This window comes from Marmota marmota, unplaced genomic scaffold, assembly GCF_001458135.2.
Source record: "Marmota marmota marmota unplaced genomic scaffold, marMar, whole genome shotgun sequence".
In the NCBI taxonomy this organism is placed as follows: domain Eukaryota; kingdom Metazoa; phylum Chordata; class Mammalia; order Rodentia; family Sciuridae; genus Marmota; species Marmota marmota.
This window is the reverse complement of record NW_025999900.1, coordinates 59,122,284-59,141,589: the sequence shown is the minus strand read 5'-3', so window position 1 is coordinate 59,141,589 and position 19,306 is coordinate 59,122,284. Positions and strand designations below refer to the sequence as shown.

The 19,306-nt window shown below is 50.1% G+C and overlaps 2 protein-coding genes across 3 annotated transcripts in view; both read right to left on the bottom strand.

The window, feature by feature from the left end:
* Positions 1-867, bottom strand: part of LOC107150299 (putative serpin A13) — a 9,592-nt gene extending 8,725 nt beyond the window's left edge. Inside the window, exon 1 of one of the 2 annotated variants that reach the window (XM_048799277.1) lies at positions 482-867. The gene's annotated coding sequence lies outside the window, so the exon portion shown is untranslated. The remainder of the gene's footprint in view (positions 1-481) is intronic. The other variant, XM_015495283.2, reaches the window with a different exon arrangement.
* An 8,114-nt stretch (positions 868-8,981) lies between these two features.
* LOC107150288 (alpha-1-antichymotrypsin) lies at positions 8,982-16,899 on the bottom strand. Its single transcript, XM_015495273.2, has 5 exons — positions 16,744-16,899; positions 13,382-14,010; positions 11,267-11,540; positions 9,933-10,083; positions 8,982-9,419 (listed from the first exon to the last, which is right to left on the bottom strand). Exons 2-5 carry the CDS (start codon positions 13,998-14,000, stop codon positions 9,222-9,224), a joined length of 1,242 nt encoding a protein of 413 aa, XP_015350759.1. The 5' UTR covers positions 14,001-14,010; positions 16,744-16,899; the 3' UTR covers positions 8,982-9,221.
* Positions 16,900-19,306: the final 2,407 nt, after the last annotated feature.

The window sequence follows — 19,306 nt, the reverse complement described above, 5'->3', positions numbered from 1 at the left end:
GGAGGGGAGGGGAGGAGGGGAGGTGCCTGGAGGAACCAGAGGAGAGGGGCGGCCTCAGTGACTTTAGTTAATCACTTTGCCCCTTGGGACGTTGATTTCTGCTCTGTGGGATGGTGCTGATAACGGTCTTGTCACAGGGCTGTAGGAGCACAAAGGGACCTAGGAGGTGACACATGCTATTGTCCAAAGGGACCCGAGGCCCTGGTGGAGCCTGGAATCTATTTTAGTAAGGGCCTGGGTGGCCTTTCCTCCCCTAAGGAGCCACCGTGGTCCTGTGAATGGTAAATCGGAACATGCTCCTCTACTCTGAATGTCCCCGGCCCTTCACACTGGGACAAATCCTATGCCCCTCATCCCACCACTTGGAGAGGAAGCCCTACCTGTCAGGCTCTTACCGGCCTCCCAACCTCACCTCTAATTGTCCTTCCCCTCCCTCCCTTGGCTCCAGCTGCTGCAGCCTTCTTGCAATTCTAGAACTTACCAGGCTTATTGCTGCCGCTGCCTCGGGTCCTTTGCACTTGCTGTCAGCTGTCTGGAACTGCTGTTCTCCAGTTCCTTCCACAGCTGGATTGCTTGCTTCATCCCTCCTCAGAGGCCCCTCCTCAGAGGCCACCTTTTGCTGGCCTTGTTTATCCTGTGTCCTGCTGCAATGACATGGCGTATTTATCTGGCTCCCCACTGGAAGCCCCCTGAGGGCAGACACTCTGTCTCAGGCACTGCTCAATTCCCAGTGCTCAGCAGGGTGTGTGCTTAGCAGAGGGATCGTGGTCTACCCTCTGCAAAACCCCATTCTCTGGCTTCGGCCTTCCCTGGCCCTCTGGGACCTCTCCCCCAGCACCAGGCCATTCCCAGCTCCCCTTGCGACAGTCCACTTGGCCCCTCTTGGCCCCTCTGGATTTGGGTAAATAATTGACAGAATCGATCCTCGTCACGTTCCCTTGCTCTGCCATCCATTTTCCGTGTGACCTTGGGCAACCTTGGACCTCAGTGAATTTGAGGTCCCCCTCTGTATAGGGAAGGGTCAGCTGGCACACAGCCTCTAGGAAAGGCTCGTCTGTCTGCGCAGGTTTGTTCTGTATCGTTTATTTCTTGACAGAACCAGCCAGTCTGCTCTTGTCCGCCCGGTGTGAGAAGGCTGTGAAAAATACCTGTGAGAACTACCGAGAGGAAGAGAGTTTATTTTGGCTCACGGCTGCACGAGGCTCAGCTCATGGTGGGCTGGCTTCATCGCTTAGCACCGAGGTGAGGCAGCATGTCACTGAGGAAGGGCCTGGGAGAGGACAGCTGCTCAGCTCACAGCAGCTGGGAAACAGAGATAGAGACAGACAGAGAGACAGACAGAGACAGAGGAGGGACTAGGGAAGGTAAAACCTGCCAGGAGACGTCCCCAGTCACCCACTTCCTCCAACGAGACCCACTTCCTACAGTGCACATCATCTCTCAATAATCCACTCTAATTCAGCAAGTGGATTAATCCACTGATGAGGTCAGAGCCCTCAAGACCCAAAGCCCCGTCTCTGGACATTGCCGCGCTAGGGACCAAGTCTGCCGCACATGAGCCTTTGGGGTCATGTCATAGACAGACCCTAATGGTCTATTTGCTGCTTGATGAGCCTCTTGGTGGCTTTGGTGAGACACTGGTGCTTGCAGCCCCCAAATTCCTTCACTCACTCGAGTCTGCCATGGGCCAGGACTAGAGCTATATTCTGGGGGCAAGAGGGGTGACACATGCCTGCTCACTCTGTGGGCTCAGGCCCAGGGGACAGGGGCACAGAGACAGAGGCAGAGCAGCGTGCTCTGTGTGCAGGGCTGGTGACAAGCCCATCTAGGTGGAGTCAGTCATCCTTGCTGTGCCTGGGCTCCCCTGGGTTGTGCGGAGCATGACCTTATCTGGACTCTGTTGCTCACCTGCCTTGACGTCCACACCCACGTCTGTCCAACACCTTCCTTCTCTCTTCCCTCTGTTCCCAGGAGGAGAACGTGCAGGGGTCTGTCACGAGATTCATTCATTCCTTGGCAACGCAAAGCCTCCTGCTTGCTGAGCTGGGGAGGAAGACACCATCCTGCCCTCGAGGATCAGACAAGCTTTTTATTATGCAAAATTTCAAAAGTGTACAAAAATGGAAAGAGTAGCAAATAAGCCCCTGTATTTCCATCAGCAGATTCAGTTATTTTCAACAAAGATCAATACCATTTTGGGGTACCTCCTGATGTTCCCCCTGTGAAATGCTTTAAAGCAAATCCTACATATCATTTCATGGTCACAGATTTAGAACATCAGAACCTGATAGCCTTATCACACCTCAAAAGCAATAATCCCTTAATATCACAAATACCAAGTCATCGTTTTCCTAATACACAAGGCCTTCTCTCTCTCAATCTCTTTGTCTCTCTTCTCTCTATTTGTGGTAAAATTCACATAAACAAAGTTACCCTTCTAAAGGGGTCAGTTTGGAGGCATTTAGCACACTCACAATGTCGTGCAAACACCACCTCTATCTGGTTCCATCACCCCTGAGGACTTCACTTCTTTTTATGGCATAAGATATCAGTGGGTAGCCATTCTGTTTGTCTGTTCATCTGTGGGTGGACACTGGAGTTGGTCCTGCTTTGGGGCCGTTGTGAAGAACACTGCAGTGGACATAGGCTACATGTGTCTATTCAAGTCCCCGCTGTCAGTGCCTCTGGGTCCATTTTGCTTTTGGAGCAAACAGAGACTGTTTCCCCTGGACACGGCGTCATGATCTTACATTCCCACTGACTGTGTGGGGGGGTTCCAATTTCTCCATATCCTTAATGACACTTGCTATTTTCCTTTTTAAATATGATTGGTAGATTGTGGTACTAGGGATAGAAGCCAGGGGCTAACTCATACTAGGCAACATTTTAAAACATTAAGGGTGTCCTGCTGGATGTCATGTGGGTGCTCACTGGGGTCTGGGTTTGCATTTCCCTAATGACCAACAATGGTAGCATCCATTTAGGTGCTTGTTAGTTTACTCATCTTCTTTGGAAACATTGTATTCAAATGCGTTTCTTTTCTGTTTTTGATTGGACTGTGTGTTATTTTATTATTGAGTTGGAAGAGTTCTCCAGATGTTGAAGTATGATTTCCTTATCATATGAAGGATTGGCAGATGTCTCTACCCATTCTGTAGGTTGACTTTGGACTCTCTTGAGAATGTCTTTTGAGGCACCAGAGTTTTTAATTTTGATAAAGTCCAGTTACCTGTATTTTTCTTTTCTTGCTTGTGCTTTTGGTGTCAGATGTAAGAATCTGTTGCAAATAAAAAACCTTGAAGACTTGCCCCTGTGTTTACTTTGAAGAGTCTGATATCCTTAGCTCTTAAAATTTAGGTCTTTGGTCCATTTCATATATGGTGGAGGTTAGAGGTCCCTCCTGACATCTCCTGTTTACTAAGGAATACAGCACAGGACATTTTTTTTCTTTTGGTATCATATTAGTAATATATTTTATTATTATTATTATTATTTGTTCTACTTAGTTGTCCATGACAGCAGAATGTATTTCAATTCATCGTACACAAATGGAGCGCAACATTTCAATTTTCTGGTTATACACAGTGTAGAGACGCACCATTTGTGCAATCACACATGTAGCTATGGTAATGATGTCCATCTCATTCCACCATCTTTTGTACCCCCATGACCCCTCAGCACATGACTTTTAATTGAAAACTTTCTTATTTGCACTTGTTAGTACTCTCAATGCTGTTTGAGAGGTGACACCTTGACACTTTGATTCACCATATATTCTCAATAAGATGGCAATGATCAGCACATAGAATATAATCAATATTTAGTGAATAAGTGAATGAATGAGTTGCTATGATTTTTGGTATAGGGTATGGTTACTGATATCATTGGGTTTAGATCTTCCAATATGTTTGTTTTCTATTTTGTCTATCTGCATTTCATTTTTTTTCAAGTCTATTAACTTCTGTTTTGGGTTATTTGAGTCGTTTTCACATTTCCATTTTATCTCAATTTCTGACTCATTTATACTTTGGTCTTATATTTTTTTCAGTAGTTTCTTGAAGCCCTACAACATAAATTTTTGATTTATTATGGTGTGCTTTCAAATAACATTTTATCTCTTCAAGATATGTGTAAGAGCCTTTTATGAATGAACTTGCTTTTTTCTCCCTCTGGCCTTTATGCTACTGTTATTATTCTTTTATTTTGGAATATGAAATAAAATCCTCAACAAAATTATTTTTTCTGTAAGCACTCAATCATCTTTCCAAGAGACTATAAATGAGGAAGATTCTACCTATTTGCCACTGTTTATTCTCAGGTTCCTATACCAATTTCCATCTGGCTCATTTTTCTTCCTTCAAAGCATTGGCTTTAACATTTGTTGGGGGGTGGTTAGGGGAGTCTGCTGGTAATAAATTTTCAAATCTTTTATTTGTCTGGACATATTTTTATTTCCCTTCAGTTCTGAAGAAAATCTTTTCTGAATATACAATTTGCTTTGATCTTTAATTCTTTTAGTAGCTTAACCAGGCGAGTCCATGACCTTCCATCTGCGTAGTCTCTTATTGGGAGTTCAATGTCATTCTTTTAATTTTTTTCCCCTCTGTGCACACTCTGTCTTTTCCTCTGATTTTAAGATTTCCTCTTTATCACTGACTTCCAGTGTTATGATTTTGATGAGCCTTTGTGTATTTTTTATGTTTACTATGAGTTTGTTGAGCTTAGCATTTTTTGAATCTTTGAGATTAGCATTTTTTTTTAAAAAAAAATCACATCAAAAAATTTCAACCATAATTTCATTCAATGTTTCCTGTCCCTAATCTTTTCTTCTAGAACTGTAACTATTTGTTTGTAAGACCGCCTGGAATTTTCTAACAGGCCCCTGATTTCCCAGCCTTCTCTCACTTCAGCCTTTTTGTTCTCTGTTCTTTATTTTTATAATTTCTCTTGCTATGTATTTAAAATAACTGATCTTTTATTTTCACTCTCTAATCTGCTGTTCATATTTTTAAAAAATAATTTCAGATATTGTACTTTTTAATCTCTAAAAGTTCCATTTGGACTTTTTTCCAAATATCTTTTCAATCATAGCTATTTCCTCATATTTTATTGAACATGTAGGCCATATAATTAGAGTTAGTTTAAGTTTTTTTTTTTGTACTGGGGATTGAACTCAGGACTTTGTGCATGCAGGACAAGCATTCTACCACCAAGCTACATCCCCAGACCTATTTTAAGGTTTTTATCTTCTAATATTTCCATGTCTGTCCTGAGTCTGTTTCTATTGATTGATTCTTTTCTTGTGGTGAAAGGTCATTCCTGTTTTGATGTTGCCTGCTGATTTATGAGTTTCACATTGTCGGGTATTATATTTTGTTCTATTTCTTTAGATAGTGCTGGAATGATTTCCATCTTGCTTTTAAGATTTTTAAAGACAGATTAAGAGTGGCCTTTGGTGTGGACTTATCTGCTAAGAGCCAAGTATATGATGCATGGCATTTTTGGTCGAAAGGTGACGCCAGCTAGCCATTGAGATGATATGATTATGTTAAGATTTGTATTCATATGGATATTGGACTCCTGCTGTTCACCTAGGCCGGCTACGGGACTCCTGGAGAGTTCCCATTGGTTGGGGAAGTACAGTAGGAGGGAGTTCCGGGGGAGGAGCTCTCTCTGTGGTCCGGGAGGACGCCGCGTGGGTGGAAAAAATCTTCCCGGGCGGTACCGGACATTGGCGGCAGTTTCAAAAAATAAACTTTGTTCCTGCTTGAGTGGCTCGTGATTTTGTGCCCAGCCAGACTGCGGCACTTATCCAGCACTACTTTTAATTCTGTTGGCTCTACCCAAGACTCTCATTTTTCCACTCTGGCTGCTGGCAGATAGGAAGCATCACCAATCATGTTACTCTGTAGTGGTTCCTCACCTCATCTCAGGTAGATTTCCTAGGCGCACAGAGTAGTGCCCAGCCTGAGGCCTGAGCTGGCCCTCTGCAGATCTCTGGAGCATGCTGTCAGCATCTGCATCTTTGGTATTCTACCTCACAGACGCTAACCACCTTGGCGTCTTCATGTTCTGAGATCTATTTCTTCAGCCCAAGGAGGCAGACTTTCTTTGGGTTTCCTCTTCCTGACCTAAGGCCTAAAACTTCCTCCAGGCCATCAGAGAGGCAACAGTAGAGTCCACGTTGTGCGTTGGCTTCTCTCTGTAGGACAGTCGCCCAAAGCCTATTACTCAATATTTTAACATCATTGCCTCACATATATTGTCCAGCTTTCTGATTGTTTCAGGAGAATTTGTCCAGTAATTATTATTCCATTATAGCTAGCAGGAGGACTTTTAAAAAATTACTAATTATTTTTATAATTTGTTGGTGATCTTTCAATAATCCATTAAAATTTTCTTCATTGAAGTTTGGAGAATATGTTCTGTTAACAATTTTATGAAGTTTTTAAGGTTTTGTTGCAGTCGTAAGGTTTTGTTTTTGTTGTTAATAAATAATTTTAAAAAGGTACTATGGACATATAAGATGCATATTTTCTTTTGCAGACCTGGGGATGAAACCCAGGGTTTGGAGAATACCATGCAAGCATTCTGCCACCGAGCTATATCCCCAGCCCTTTTCATTGTTATTTTGAGACGGAGACTTGCTAAATAACCCAGACTGGCCTCAAACTTGAGATTCTCCTGCCTCAGCCACCGGAGTAACTCAGATTACAGGAATGTGCCACCATGTTCCATGACTTCCACATGTTTGTAGAGTCGCACACACAGAATGTGGGAGATCAGGGGGCACAAGGCATCTCCAAGGTCACTCACCACTGCAGGATTCATTGGACTTAGAGTCCTGAGGCCCCAAGTCTTCTTTGCTGGACCTGATCTCTCTGCAGAAAGTTCTAGGTTTACTGAGGTTGAAGTGATGGCATTAAGACCACCAGGAAAACCTGTGGATCGACTGGGTTTGTTGAACTTACTGAGCAAGGAACAGCACCACTGCTGTGGTTGGAATATATCCCCCCAGATTCATAGGTTGGAGACTTAGTCCCCAAATTCATAGGTTAATGGTACTTGGAGATGGAGCCTTGGCAAGGTAATTAGGATTAAATGAGGTCATGGAGGTCCCACATGACATCGGTGGCTTTATTAGAAGAGAAGAGAGACTAATCTAGTGCCCTTGCCCTGTCCTGCCAAGCGACACCCCCTACCATGTTACGATGCAGCCAGAAGGTCCCCACCAGCTGCTGATGTCATGGTCTTGGACTTCCCAGCCTCCAGAACTGTGTGCTCCCTAAGCCTCTATTCTTTATAAATTATCCAGTTGCACAGTACTCATTATTTATGGAAATAGAAAGTGGACCAAGAACCCAGCTTGACAGCATCTCTGAAACGTCTTAAGAGGGTTTTTGGGGGGGAAGTCCCCATAGAGTCCCCTGGGCTGGAGCCAGTCTGTGGATTTCCTGCATAGCTTTGCATCCCAGCCTGAATTCCTGTCTTGGTTCCCAGACCACTTTCTTGTTCAGTATCTGGAGTAACTTTTCCAAGGCACAAATCTGCTCACACAAACTCTGTTCAGATGCCTTCAAAGCTCCTCCTGACTCTCAGGACCCATCCCAGAACCTCACCAGGATCCTGGTCCTCTGCCGTCCGGTGCCTGTCATGGTCCCTTTCTCCCCGCAGCCTCGCTGTTCTGTGCTCCAGAGCCACCCACCTTCTTCAGATTCTTTGAAATGCCACCATTGCTTTCTCCAGCCAGTGATGTCCCCTTTTAGGATCACCTAACCACCTCTAGTCCTCCTCTGATCTCAGCACAGAAGTCTCTTCCTCTAGGAAGCCCTCCCTGACTCTCAGGCTGAGTTTGGTGCTCTCCTCGAGGCCAGGCCTACTGTTTTCATCCATTTCCCCTTCAGGTTTGAAGGCCCGTGAGGGCCAGAGCCGTGAACATCTCTGGGAGCACTCACAGCTTGGCTCTGGAGATGTTCCTAAAGTCTCCTGTGTGGAAGGCTTGGTCCCCAGTGCAGCCAGCTTCAGAGGGGGGGGCTTTGGAAAGTTGTTGGATCATGGAGGATCTGATCTCACCTGTAGATTAATAATTTGGAAGCATTATTTGGAACTGTAGCAGGTGGAACCTGGTTGGAGGAAGTAGGTCACTGGCCCCTTCCCCTCTCTCAACTCATGCACCTGCCATGAGTTGAGCGGCTTTCTTTCACCACACCCTCTGTCATGATGTTCTGCTTCATCTGAGACCCAGAGCAATGGGTCCAGCCGACCGTGGCCTGAAACATCTGAAACTGTGAGCCAGAACAAACCTCTCCTTCTTTGATTGGTTTATGTCTGGCATTTTGGTCAGTTTTATGAAACACTAACACAGAATCACTAGGTGGCTGAGGGTGCTCCTCTGGTATCAGGTGGCCCTCACCAATACCTTCGATGGTGAGTGCGGTGCCGTTGTGTGGTCGTCATACCACATCCTCTGTGGTTGGTCCCCAGCCCCGCATTCTGGTCGCTGAGGGGAACCCCCCTGTCAGGTGAGCTCTTGGAACTGGGGAGGCAGTTGAAGCGCTCAGCCTGGGAACCCAGAACATAACTGTTCTCCCCTCATGGGGGATGCTGGGGTGCAGAAGGGGGAGATCCCACAAGAAGACCCCCCTCAATTGCAGGAGCAAAGGGTCAGTGGCTGTCCCAGATGTGGAGAGGACCAGGAGTCCCTACAAGAGGCAGTAGGTGGGCAGAAACTGGGCCTTGGGACCAGGTGACTCTGGAGGCCAGAATGGGAGAGAGGGCAGCAGGGTCTCCACCTTGCCCTGGTCTGAGGTCCCGGTGACCTTGGTCACAAGCTTGTGTGGTTTGGCCAATCTGCTAAAGATGAAGGAAGCAGCCCAGACCCTGGGGTGGGATGACACTGTGTGAGAGGCCAGGGGGCTCGACTCTGGGACATAGGCAGAGCAGGGATTCAGATGGTCGCAGAGAAGGACACAAGGAAAGAGTCCAGGCACAGGAAGATGTTTATTGCTGTCAGGAGACCTCAGAGCCTCAGAGCTCCACAGTCCCCAGAGTCTCTGTGCATATGGGAGCCACACATGCAGTTGCCGTCACCTTCCCAAGGATGAGCGAAAGGGCCAGGCAACTCTGGGTGCTCTGCATCAAAGCCAGGCTGTGTCCAGAGACCCATGCCTGGACTTCCATCCCTGGCTCCTAGTGGGTGTCCCACTACTCAACAGAGGGCTCTAGGTTTGCTTGGGGTTGGTGACTTTGCTCATAAAGAGAATGACATCTTCATGGACGATGGCCATCAGGAAGGGCCTGTTGAAATTCACAATGGTCCTTGTGCCCATCTTTGCCGATGTGAGGACCATTTTGACTCCAGTGGCAGCAACCGCTTCTGTCCCCTTCTCAGTCACATCAAGCAGAGCCTTGTGGATCACCTGCGGGGACAGGAGTGGGCAGGAGGGAAGCAGCCTGCTTGTGGCTTTTAGGGAACTGATGCATCACAGGTTTCCGTCGCGATTGTCATGTAACCATGGCTGTTGCCTGTTACCGTGACTGTCCTGACAGGCCCTGCAGACTACCTAAGAGTCGTCTGTGCCCACAGATGGAAAAGCTCATGGTGGAAGCCTGAACTTATTTTTCACTGGTGTCTAGCATGGGGTAGTGTCTGCCGCGGTCTGATCCCAGGCCCAGGCTCCTCCCCATGAAGTCCTGTGTCTTGTCATGATGTGTGTGTGTTTGGGGGTGGGTGACCAGCCCGCAACCCTGTAGGAGGGGCTGGGCTGTAGCCCGGCTATTCAGGGTTTGGTGGAGACCCAGGGAGGGTAATTGGACATTGAGAAATACAGTTATTTGTACAAATTCAAGAGTCCCCAAACGTCCACCCTGGCCTTCACTATTCAGGTTTAGCCGTGGAGAATGAACTGCCTGCCCGGAGTTCACAGACTCACCTTAGAGACCATCAGGTTCTTGTACCCTGTGACCCCTGACAGGTCAGCCTGCTTGGAGAAGACCTCCCTGATGCCCAGTTGGCGAAGAACATCTTCCAGATTGAAGTCACTTGAGATGCGGAACTTGGGCAGATAGAGCTCATCTATCCACCTAAGGAATGAGAAGTGAGATCTGACCATCGCTTGACTCCGTGGCCATCCTCCCCCACTGCAGCACTGGATTCCCCAGTTTCCTCCACCACTACCCCTTCTTGCAGGAAAAATGTTCTCTTCCTTGATTTATTTTGCTACTGTTTGGTTTTTTGGAGAGGGGTCCCCGGGATTGAACTCAGGGGCACTCGAACACTGAGCCACATTCCCAGCCCTATTTTGTATTTTATTTAGAGACAGGGTCTCACTGAGTTGCTTAGCGCCTCAGTGTTGCTGAGGCTGGCTTTGAACTCGAGACCCTCCTGTCTCAGCCTCCCGAGATGCTGGGATTACAGGCGTGCGTCACTGCGCTGGCACCCTTAATACACTTGTCACTGTATGCTTGGTCTTACAGCTGCTCAATACAATGAGGCTGTGTCTCCCATTGAACTCCGAGTTCCATGGGTGCATCCTGTTTGTCTTTGGATTCATTCACTCATTCAAATCTCTGAGCACCCAGCGTGGGCTGGGCACGTGCACAGATACATCAGAGTTTTGTAAATAGGATGTCTTTGATGAATATTCAGAACTTCTCATTGAGATCTGCTCTGTACTAATCAAAGATGAAGGAAAGGGAGAGTTTGGAAGGTGAGAATAAGTGGACAGGGAGGGCGGGACCCAGGTGTCCTGGGGTCTCCAGGGATCTGGTGTGAGGAGGGTTGAGAGTAGGTAGCCCCAGCAGGTGCCACTCTGGAGGTGCTCGGGGTTGGGGCTGTGGCCTCAAGTCTGTGTTGAGGCAGATCTTTGCCTTCTCTGTTCTGTAAGTGTCTTCCCTGTCTATTGCCCCCATCCAATTCTCAAAGTCACCCCAAGAGGACAAGGACCACAGAACAAGAGCTCCACCTTCAAGAGGCGGAGGCCAGGAGAAAGCAGGTGAGGGTCGGGGACAGTGCCGGAGACGCCTTGTGACTTAGAACATGTCTGAGTCAGAAGAATCCTGGTTACGTTTGATGTCCTCTTAAAATATCTGGCCTAAAGCCACCAGGCAGCAAAGGGAAGAGTGGCCTCAGATAACCCCTGTCCCCACATGGGTTCTTCCACCACTGTGTCACTGGACCCTGATGAGACCCTGGGGTGGAGGGAGACAGGGCCCTAGGGGCTGGGATGGAAGGGCGCCGTCCAGCTCCAGTCCTGGGGATACGCACTTCATCTGCAGCGAGTTTCTCCACCTCTTCAGGGTGTCTGGGAGCAGCATGGCCTCCACCTTCTGCATCTTGCCTGAGTCAGGGAGGATGAAGAGTGCACTCGCATTGCCAGCGTAATCCAGCTGAATCACGGTGCAGGAGAGCGCCTTGTCCCGGAAGTAGGGTATGGGCAGGTCCTCGGTGCTCATCATGGGCACTTTTATCCACTTCTTCCCGCTCAAGTAGAACCTGGCCTCGAAGGTATCGATGGGGTAAAAGGGCGTCATCCACTTGGCTAGAGGGGGAGCAAGCCGTTGCAGACCGTGAGCACCAGGGCACGTGTGCTCCCCCCCAGCTCTGCCCTGTGCCCTGAGCAGCAAGAGCTCCCAGCCACTCAGGGTCCCTCTCAGGGGTGGCCCTGCCTGGGTTTGGGAAAATACCTTGGCAAGTGGAAAAGCCACGGGGGAAAGGGGAGACCCACGGGCCTGGATTAGAAAGGGGACCTTGAAACAAAGACCTGGTTACTTGGGCTAGATGACAGGTCGCCAGGCATCTGGGAAGAGGGGATGCTGGACAGAGGTGAAAATAGGAGGGGAAAGATGGGGCACCCCCTGAGAGTTGCTGAGGGGCAGATAGAGAAGGCCTCACAGTGGGAACCAGGCGGGAGGGGTGAGGAGGCAGGACTCAGGGCCAAGAGTGACCAAAGAATAAAGCTCGTGGGCACTTGTGAGATCTCAGTGGTCAGGAGTACTGGACATCCCAAGGCCATGGCTAGGAAGTGTAGTTTGTGGTTCCCTGACATACACGTGGGTCATGTCCATCTGCATGGACCACGGGCATCCAGCTCAGACCTGCCCTGGGTTCTGAGTCTCTAGTCCCCCTCCCATCCCAACCCACAGAACTTGGACCTGCAAGGATTCCTTGGGCTCGGGACCCAGTGGCCTCCACTTTACGTGGAGGGGGAGGGGCCAGGGCTCATCAGCTGTTCTGAGCCTGTCCCCGCTGTCCACACTGCAGCCCCAGCAACGACCAGGCCCATCCCCCACTCTCCAGGTCCTGTCTGTCAGTCAGGAGGATGGGAGGGGTGACAAGGGGGGGCAGGGGCGGCACAGGTCTCCATCCCCACCAGGAGGAGGAGCACACCCAGCTCCTGGGCACTCCACGGACCACTTGGTTACCAGCCCTGCCAGGAAGAGGGGACGATAGGAAGGCAGGGGTGGTTGGCGTGTGGCTGGGAAGGAAAGGGTCCTAACAAAGGGACAGGTGTTAGGAGGAGCAACAAGGAGATTCGAAGATCAACAGAGCACATCAGGCCAGGACCAGTAGAGGAGGGAGGCTTGGTCCCGGCCTTCCTCTACAGACGCACCTGCAGGCCCGGGGACAGCGCTCCCCAGAGCTCTGCCTAGTCCACCAGCTCCCTGACTCAGTGGTCCTTTTCCGTGTCCCCATCTCTTCTTTTACTTGTATCTGGGCCACTGGTGGGATCTCCCTGCCTATCCTCTGTCCTTCAGAACTACAGGCTGAGGTTGGCCTAGCTGGGTTCCCATCAATGGGATGTGGCACCAGACCAATTAGAACCTGAGAAAGGGCCCCGCCTGGCATAGTGCCCTTGCCAGAGCCTCTTCCCTGGGGGCGGGCCAGAGTCCTGGACCCTCAGGGCTGCCAGGTCCCACAGGGCCATCTTTGTTTTCCCCTGAGAAATGGCCCCAGGCCTGCCTGGACTCCCTCTAGAGACAGAGGCCGAGCCAGGATAAGGACTACCCTGGGTGGGTAGGTCAGAGATGCCCAGGAGGGCACAGGCAGAGAGTCTTCCTGTCCACATTCAGCAGCATGGGGACAAGGACAAAGCTGTGGTTCCTGCCTACCCTGACGGAATTTGGAAGGAGGACCCCTTCCTTCGTCGGCTGAGTGAGTTTCACCTAGGTTAATGGGATGCGTGGAGGTCGCGTGCTGGAAGGACAGACGGTGATTCACAAAGCCACAGGGGAGAAGATGAGGCCTACGGACAGAGTGGGATCTGGTGCCCAAGTCCCCCAAACCACGGACACCTCCTCTCTAGTGCTGGCTGGTTCTCCAAGCCAGGACAGACAGCTCAGAGTTGGAGTCCATTTCCTCTGAGCCTAGGCCGGCACTTACCTTTAAAGAAGATGTAATTTAACAGGACCATCACTGTCTGGGGGTCCAGCCCTTTGATCAGGTCAACGATTTTCCCCTGGGTTTTTTCCTTCACATAGTCATTGATGCTCTTCTCTGCAGCTTCAAGGTCCTGGAAGTTGGTGGTGAAGGTCTGGGCCTCATATAGGCTCTGGGCATCATCGGTGAACTTGGTCAGCAGCTCCAGATCGTCATTGACAAACATGGCATTGCCTATGCTGAGCTGCAGCTGGTCACTGGGCTGGCTGAGAGTGTGCAGGAGATGCTGGAAGCCCTGGTGGATTTCCGCCTCTGTGGTCTCCGTGAGGTTGAATTTGAGGCCCTGGAGAAGCTCCATCAGGGTGGTGTTGTGGGCCCCCAGGGCCAGGAAGACCAGGGCGGTAGAGATGCTCAGTGGGGAGAAGACGACATTCTCTTGGGGATTCCTGGAAGCCAACTGTTTGTAGAGGCTGAAGGTGAAGTCAGCATTGTTGGAGGCAAATCTCAGGTTGTCCGTGGCCTCCTGGGTCAGAGTCTCCGGAGTCGGTGTGCCAGGTGAGTGGCAAAGGACGGCAGGGCAGAACCCTGCCACCAAGAGCCCTAGAGCCAGGAGGGGGGACATTCTCTCCACTCTGAAAAGCAAAGATCTTTTAAGTCTGAGAGGGCCAGGTGGCACCCTGACAGCCTCCCCTGCCTGTACTCTGTCCCTGCTCTGCTGTCCCTTGCCGGTGCTGTGACCCCCGCTCCCTGTAGGTGCTCTCTGGGCACCCGGTGTGCACTCAGGAGCTGCCCTTGAAGGGTTAACTTGCCCAGTGTAATTACCTTTCGCCCATAAGGTAATTACAGTCACTTGGTCATTTTTCCCAGTGGAGAAACTGGGCAGAGAGGTAGGGTTGTGCCAGGGTGGCACCAGCAGGTGGAGGCATGCAGGTGGGAACTGTTGGGAAAAGTGTAACAGCAGCTGCACCCCAGAAAAAAACCCCAACATGGCGCCTAAGGACCTTCTCTTCCTATTTTCCCCTTTTTCCACTGGCGCGAAAAGTTCCCGCGGGTGTGAACTCTCCCGCCGGAGCCAATTTCAAATCTCGCTGGCCGGGAACCTTAGCCCCAATAAGAACTAATTCCTGGGCTCCGGAACTGATATCTGGAAGAACTTGCCAATAAACGGGTGGCCCCCCATTTATCTAAGCCCTGCCATCTCTCCCTAGATCTATATAAGCCCACGGCCTTTTACAATAAAGTGGAACTCTCCCCGGCGAGTTGTCTTGCGTGGAGGCTTCTTTCAGGAACAAGGTGAGACACTCAGAATGCCCCTCCTCCTGTTACCCGGCAGGCCCCAGGCAGAGGGGATGGAAGGCAGGATCTCTCCCTTGGAACCTCCCTTAGATGACAATTGTATGACCCTGGGCAAACTCTCCACTGCATGGTGCCCGGTTTAGCCAGGGTTAGTTGGGAGGAGACTCAGAAGATAGCCGGAGTGGTGCCCGGAGGCTGGCGGCCCTGGAAATGGTGATTGTAAAAGCCAACAGCAGGTAGGTTGCTCTTTTCAGCCTCTGCCAGGTTACCACGTGGTGGTTTCCACCACAGGCCTGGGAAGACCTCTTGTTGGAGGAAGAGCAGAACATGCATCAGAATTTCTGACCTGGGCTGGATTTCATTTGGGTAATTGCTGTGTGGCAGGGTAGTGGCACCCCCTCCTCCACAGGAAATCCTAATTAAGCTTCACCAGAAATCTTCCCCATAATTGATCTTAGGACTATCGGCAGAAGAGTCTCTACAAAAGAGTTCAATGTAGTTAAACTTCCTGTTTCCTGTTGCTCTATCTTACTTGGCCACTGGGCTGGAAGAGATCAGCACTCCAGGTGCTCAACACTCTTTACTAGTTTTGCACAAACATTTATGGACTGTCTCATATAAATAACAACATACAGAATAGTTTGTAAAAGTGTGTTTGCAAATGCAGAGAGTGAAGAGAAAAACAGATTCTTTTAACTAGGCTGCTGGCCTTGGGCCAGAGATGTTTACATTTCAAAGAGAAGAGGTTACTAATTGAGCTCTGTGATAACAGCTGGCAGGGGAGGGGAGAAAGGGGAGAAGAAGATCTCCCCTCCTCCTTAAGGAGCTGTCCTTAAAGGATTAACTTGCCCAGTGAAAGAAAAAACTGCTTTTGTGTGAACTTCTGCAGATTGTGAACTTCTGAGCCCCTCCAATTACACACCAGGTATAAAGTTCTGAAACTGCCTGAATTCGGGGTTCAGGAGGATTAATTGGTTACAGCAAAAGTTTTGCCCTCTGAGCCTGACTACAGCCACTAAACCTGCTTCCTGTCTCCTGTCTGGCATCCTGCCTCCTGTCTCCTACAGCAGCACACAAGTGACTAACCCAATCTGGCCTCTGTCTCTGTCTCTACATGTGAAGTGGCTTGGGGAAGGTCCATGATGAAGGCGTGGCCCCTGGCTCATAAAATGTGTTCCAGAGGGCCACCTCCCCACACTCCCTGAGCTAGGGACCAGGGACTGAGAGGGCCGAGCTCAAAGCAAACAGGGAGCTCACCTTCAGCTCCTGCCCACTCTATCCCAGCATTCAGGGAGAAGGGGACAGCTTGAGTGGAGGGAGGAAGAGGAAGAGCCAAGAGGGAGAAGGAGCGGGAACAGGAGGGGGAGGGGGGTTACTGAGCTGCTGTCACCAGGGAAATGGAGGTGGCTTCAGACAGGCCCAGGGACTGTGGCAACTTGGTTGACCGTACTGGTCAGCTTTTTGTTGACCGTACTCTCAGGCCGAGGAAAAGCATCAAATAATATTTTACACACAAATCATTTCAGGGGGGGGAAGGATGGTGAGTCTGGGCATGCGGGAGGTCTGGCTGTTTCTGAGCTGTTTCAGGACAGAGATGCAGCCTGTCTGTCTGCTTGGCCCTGGGGCCTTGGTGGGAAGTGAAGTCCCCACCCCAAGGCAGCTCTCATAGGGACCCTAAAATCACGCCTGGGTCTGCTGCCTCTGCCCAGAGGGACTCACTGCAATGATCATAGCTGTCCTTTGTTCTGGTTCTGAGAGGACACCCTGTGCCAGGAGAGGGCACCTCCTCCCCCTGAGGGCCAGACTCCAGCTGGCTCCGCACAAAGGATCTACCAGTGTTGCCCAGAAGCACCTCCACCCTTTGTGGGCTTGAAAACACAGTCCCGGGGGAGGAGAGGGCTCCCCTGGGAGAAGAAATGGCGGCCCCAGCGCTGCCCCCTTGCCACCGAGCAGCTACCTGCAGGACTCCCGGCCCCCTCCCGCCCCACACGTTCCAGGCCTGGTATAGCCCCATCCTGGAGAAATGGAGCCCTTGGCTCCCAGACAGAAGGCTGAGGCATCAGGATTACCTGGCAGGAGCGCTGGCTGGCTGGACTCAGAGGAGGTTCCAAAGCCGGGGCCCCAGAGTGCAGAGTGCAGTGTTCTCCCCAAGGCCCAAGCCTATTTATCCACTAGGACTCCTCCCCCTGCTTAGGAAATGTTGACCAGGACAAGGGAGGGCTGTCAGAGTCCAGCTCCAACAGGGGGTCTCAGGAGACCAACGGATGGTGAGGAGTCGGCCAAAGGGGGTGGAGAAACAACACAGACACCAAAGTGAAGGTGCTGAATCCCAACCTTTACTTGTGAAGTTAGTCATATATACTTTTCATTCTGGCAGGCTCACAGTACTTTGTGGTTACAAAACAGGAATCATTATTCAAAGAAGCAAAGTGTTACGCAGCTACAATTAGAATAGAAGAATGTATCTTGGCTTATGCATAAGCAAGCATTTTTACTTTCAGTTCCCGTTTTGCTTTGAGCTGTTTCGGCTTAGTTAGCTTTTAGTAATAGTTAGAAATGTCCCAGACTATTGGCCTATACCTTGACTATTCTTTCTTGACTTACTGTCTGGAGCCGGTGCCATGGTTACGGCAAGTGGTTAACTTGTTATTAATTTTAATCAAACAAGAGTAAGAGCACAAACCATTGTGCACAGGAACAAGAAAGAACAAGTTGCCCAATACCAAGCACTAATCTGTCTTCTTAACATTAATTCTTCTTCACTAGATTTTAATTTAATTTCTCAAAAACTTCCTTGACTGTTTTTCCTACAGGGGGTTTTTCATTAGACATTAACAATTTACGTTCCACAGCTGAATCATTGCATTTAGAGCAAACAGATTTATTCTTTAGAAGTAGTTGCATTAATTGGGAAAGTCATGTTTTTTCCTTCATACTTAATGGTCATATGAGAAGTCGCCACTATACTTATTAAAGGAATACAAAAACAAATCAGCCCATTCCCAGAAATATACCGCGCTCCTCCAGAGGATGGACGCCTTGCGCCATCCACCTCAGTAGGGCCTTGCCAATGCCTGAGTCAGGGGAGGGGCGCAGCAGAGGGCTCTGTTTTCAGACTGGAAATGCCCTGACACCGATTTCTGGTAACATGGATTTATAAGATCTTGCAGAACAACCTAGTTACGGGAATAGCCCCTAACTTTTGCTAACATCAAAAAGCAACATTAAAACCATGGTCTCATTAGTGTGATTTCTGTTTATGAAATGCTCACTGAGAAACATGGAGAAAACCAGAAAATAAGAAGACATCAAAAATATCCCCCAGATGTTTATCACCCAGAGAGGGACCTAGCTAACATTTCGGTATATTTCTAAGTCATTTCTTTCCTATCTGTGTTTGTGTATCTTTCTGGGGGTGTGATATGAATCTCCATGCAAACTCAGATGTAGTGTTTAAAAATACAGGACTTGAGAATTGACAGAGGAGAGTGGGAAGATGGCGGCGAGGGGAGTGCATTACCCCCGTGTGCTGCTTCACTGTGTGGGAGTATGACAAGTCAGGACGGCTAAAGGATATCTTGTTAGGAATTTCCAGCAATAGTGGGGTGCTCCGGAACCTGGAGGAAGGATTTCCATCGCACGAGGATCGGCTACGGGGACTCAAACGCGAGAGGTTTGTCGCACGGAGGGTAACTGCTTATTCAGCAAATCGCCCCGCGGCGAAAGTCTGCAGTGTGCGCTGGGATAGAGACGCAGGGTTACAGCGCTGCAGTTTCTGCCAGCCGCGCAAGCACCGTACTCAGGGCTGAATTCTGGGTTCCAGACGGGGGAAGGAAACGGTCCTTCTCGGTTCTACACACCGGTCAGTCCACAGAGGAGGCCAGCAGCCACCATCTTGGTAAACTGACGTCACGTCCCCTGTTTTCGACTGACCGCAACTCATTCAGCCATAGATCAGGTAATTCCAGGCTACAATTCGCCTGTGGCTTGCAAACAGATTGCTAGGGTTCTGCGCCTGGGTGCTTCTAAGAACCTGAGCCTATCGGAGCGAACGCCGAGCGCGGGGCGCCCGAGTTCCGGCTCCCGGAACCGCGCCGCGGAGGCTGCTTCATGAACCCTGCCCCTATCAGAGCATACAACAAGCACTAAGCAGCCGAACTCCGGCTCCCGGAACTGAGCCCGCGGGGACTGCTTCTTGGAGCTTACAGGAGTTCGGAGAGGCCGAGCTTACACCGAGTTCGGAGAGGCCGAGTTCCGGCTCCCGGAACTTCCCTGGGCCGGGGCTGGGAGCCCGCGGAAACTGCTTCTCGGTAGGGGTCCTGCCGAGGGCCGGACAGGACTCACCCGTTGCTTTGGTTGCCCGGCAAAGGGAACGAAAGGCTGACATTCGCATACGATATCAACATGGCAGAGATCTGATGTCAGCAGAAAGCGGCGGAGGAGAGAACTCCATCAATACCAGCGGTGACATAAGCAGTTGGTCTCCTGGTAGGGGGGGTGAGGCACAGTCACCTGAGCCTCCTCAATTTGTCGTTGAGCCAGAGGGGAGAAGCCGGGCCGCCGCCAGCGCCCGGAGCAGGCCCAGCGGCTCGCCAGCGTGGTGACCGCGTGACCCCAATTGGAGAGGGGGTG

Coding starts and splice junctions, on each gene's coding strand:
- LOC107150288 (XM_015495273.2), bottom strand. CDS start 14,000: ATGTCCCCCCTCCTGGCTCTAGGGCTCTTGGTGGCAGGGTTCTGCCCT. Junction 10,084..11,266: donor AGAAACTCGCTGCAGATGAA/GTGCGTATCCCC, acceptor CTCATTCCTTAG/GTGGATAGATGAGCTCTATC. Junction 9,420..9,932: donor AGAACCTGATGGTCTCTAAG/GTGAGTCTGTGA, acceptor CTGTCCCCGCAG/GTGATCCACAAGGCTCTGCT.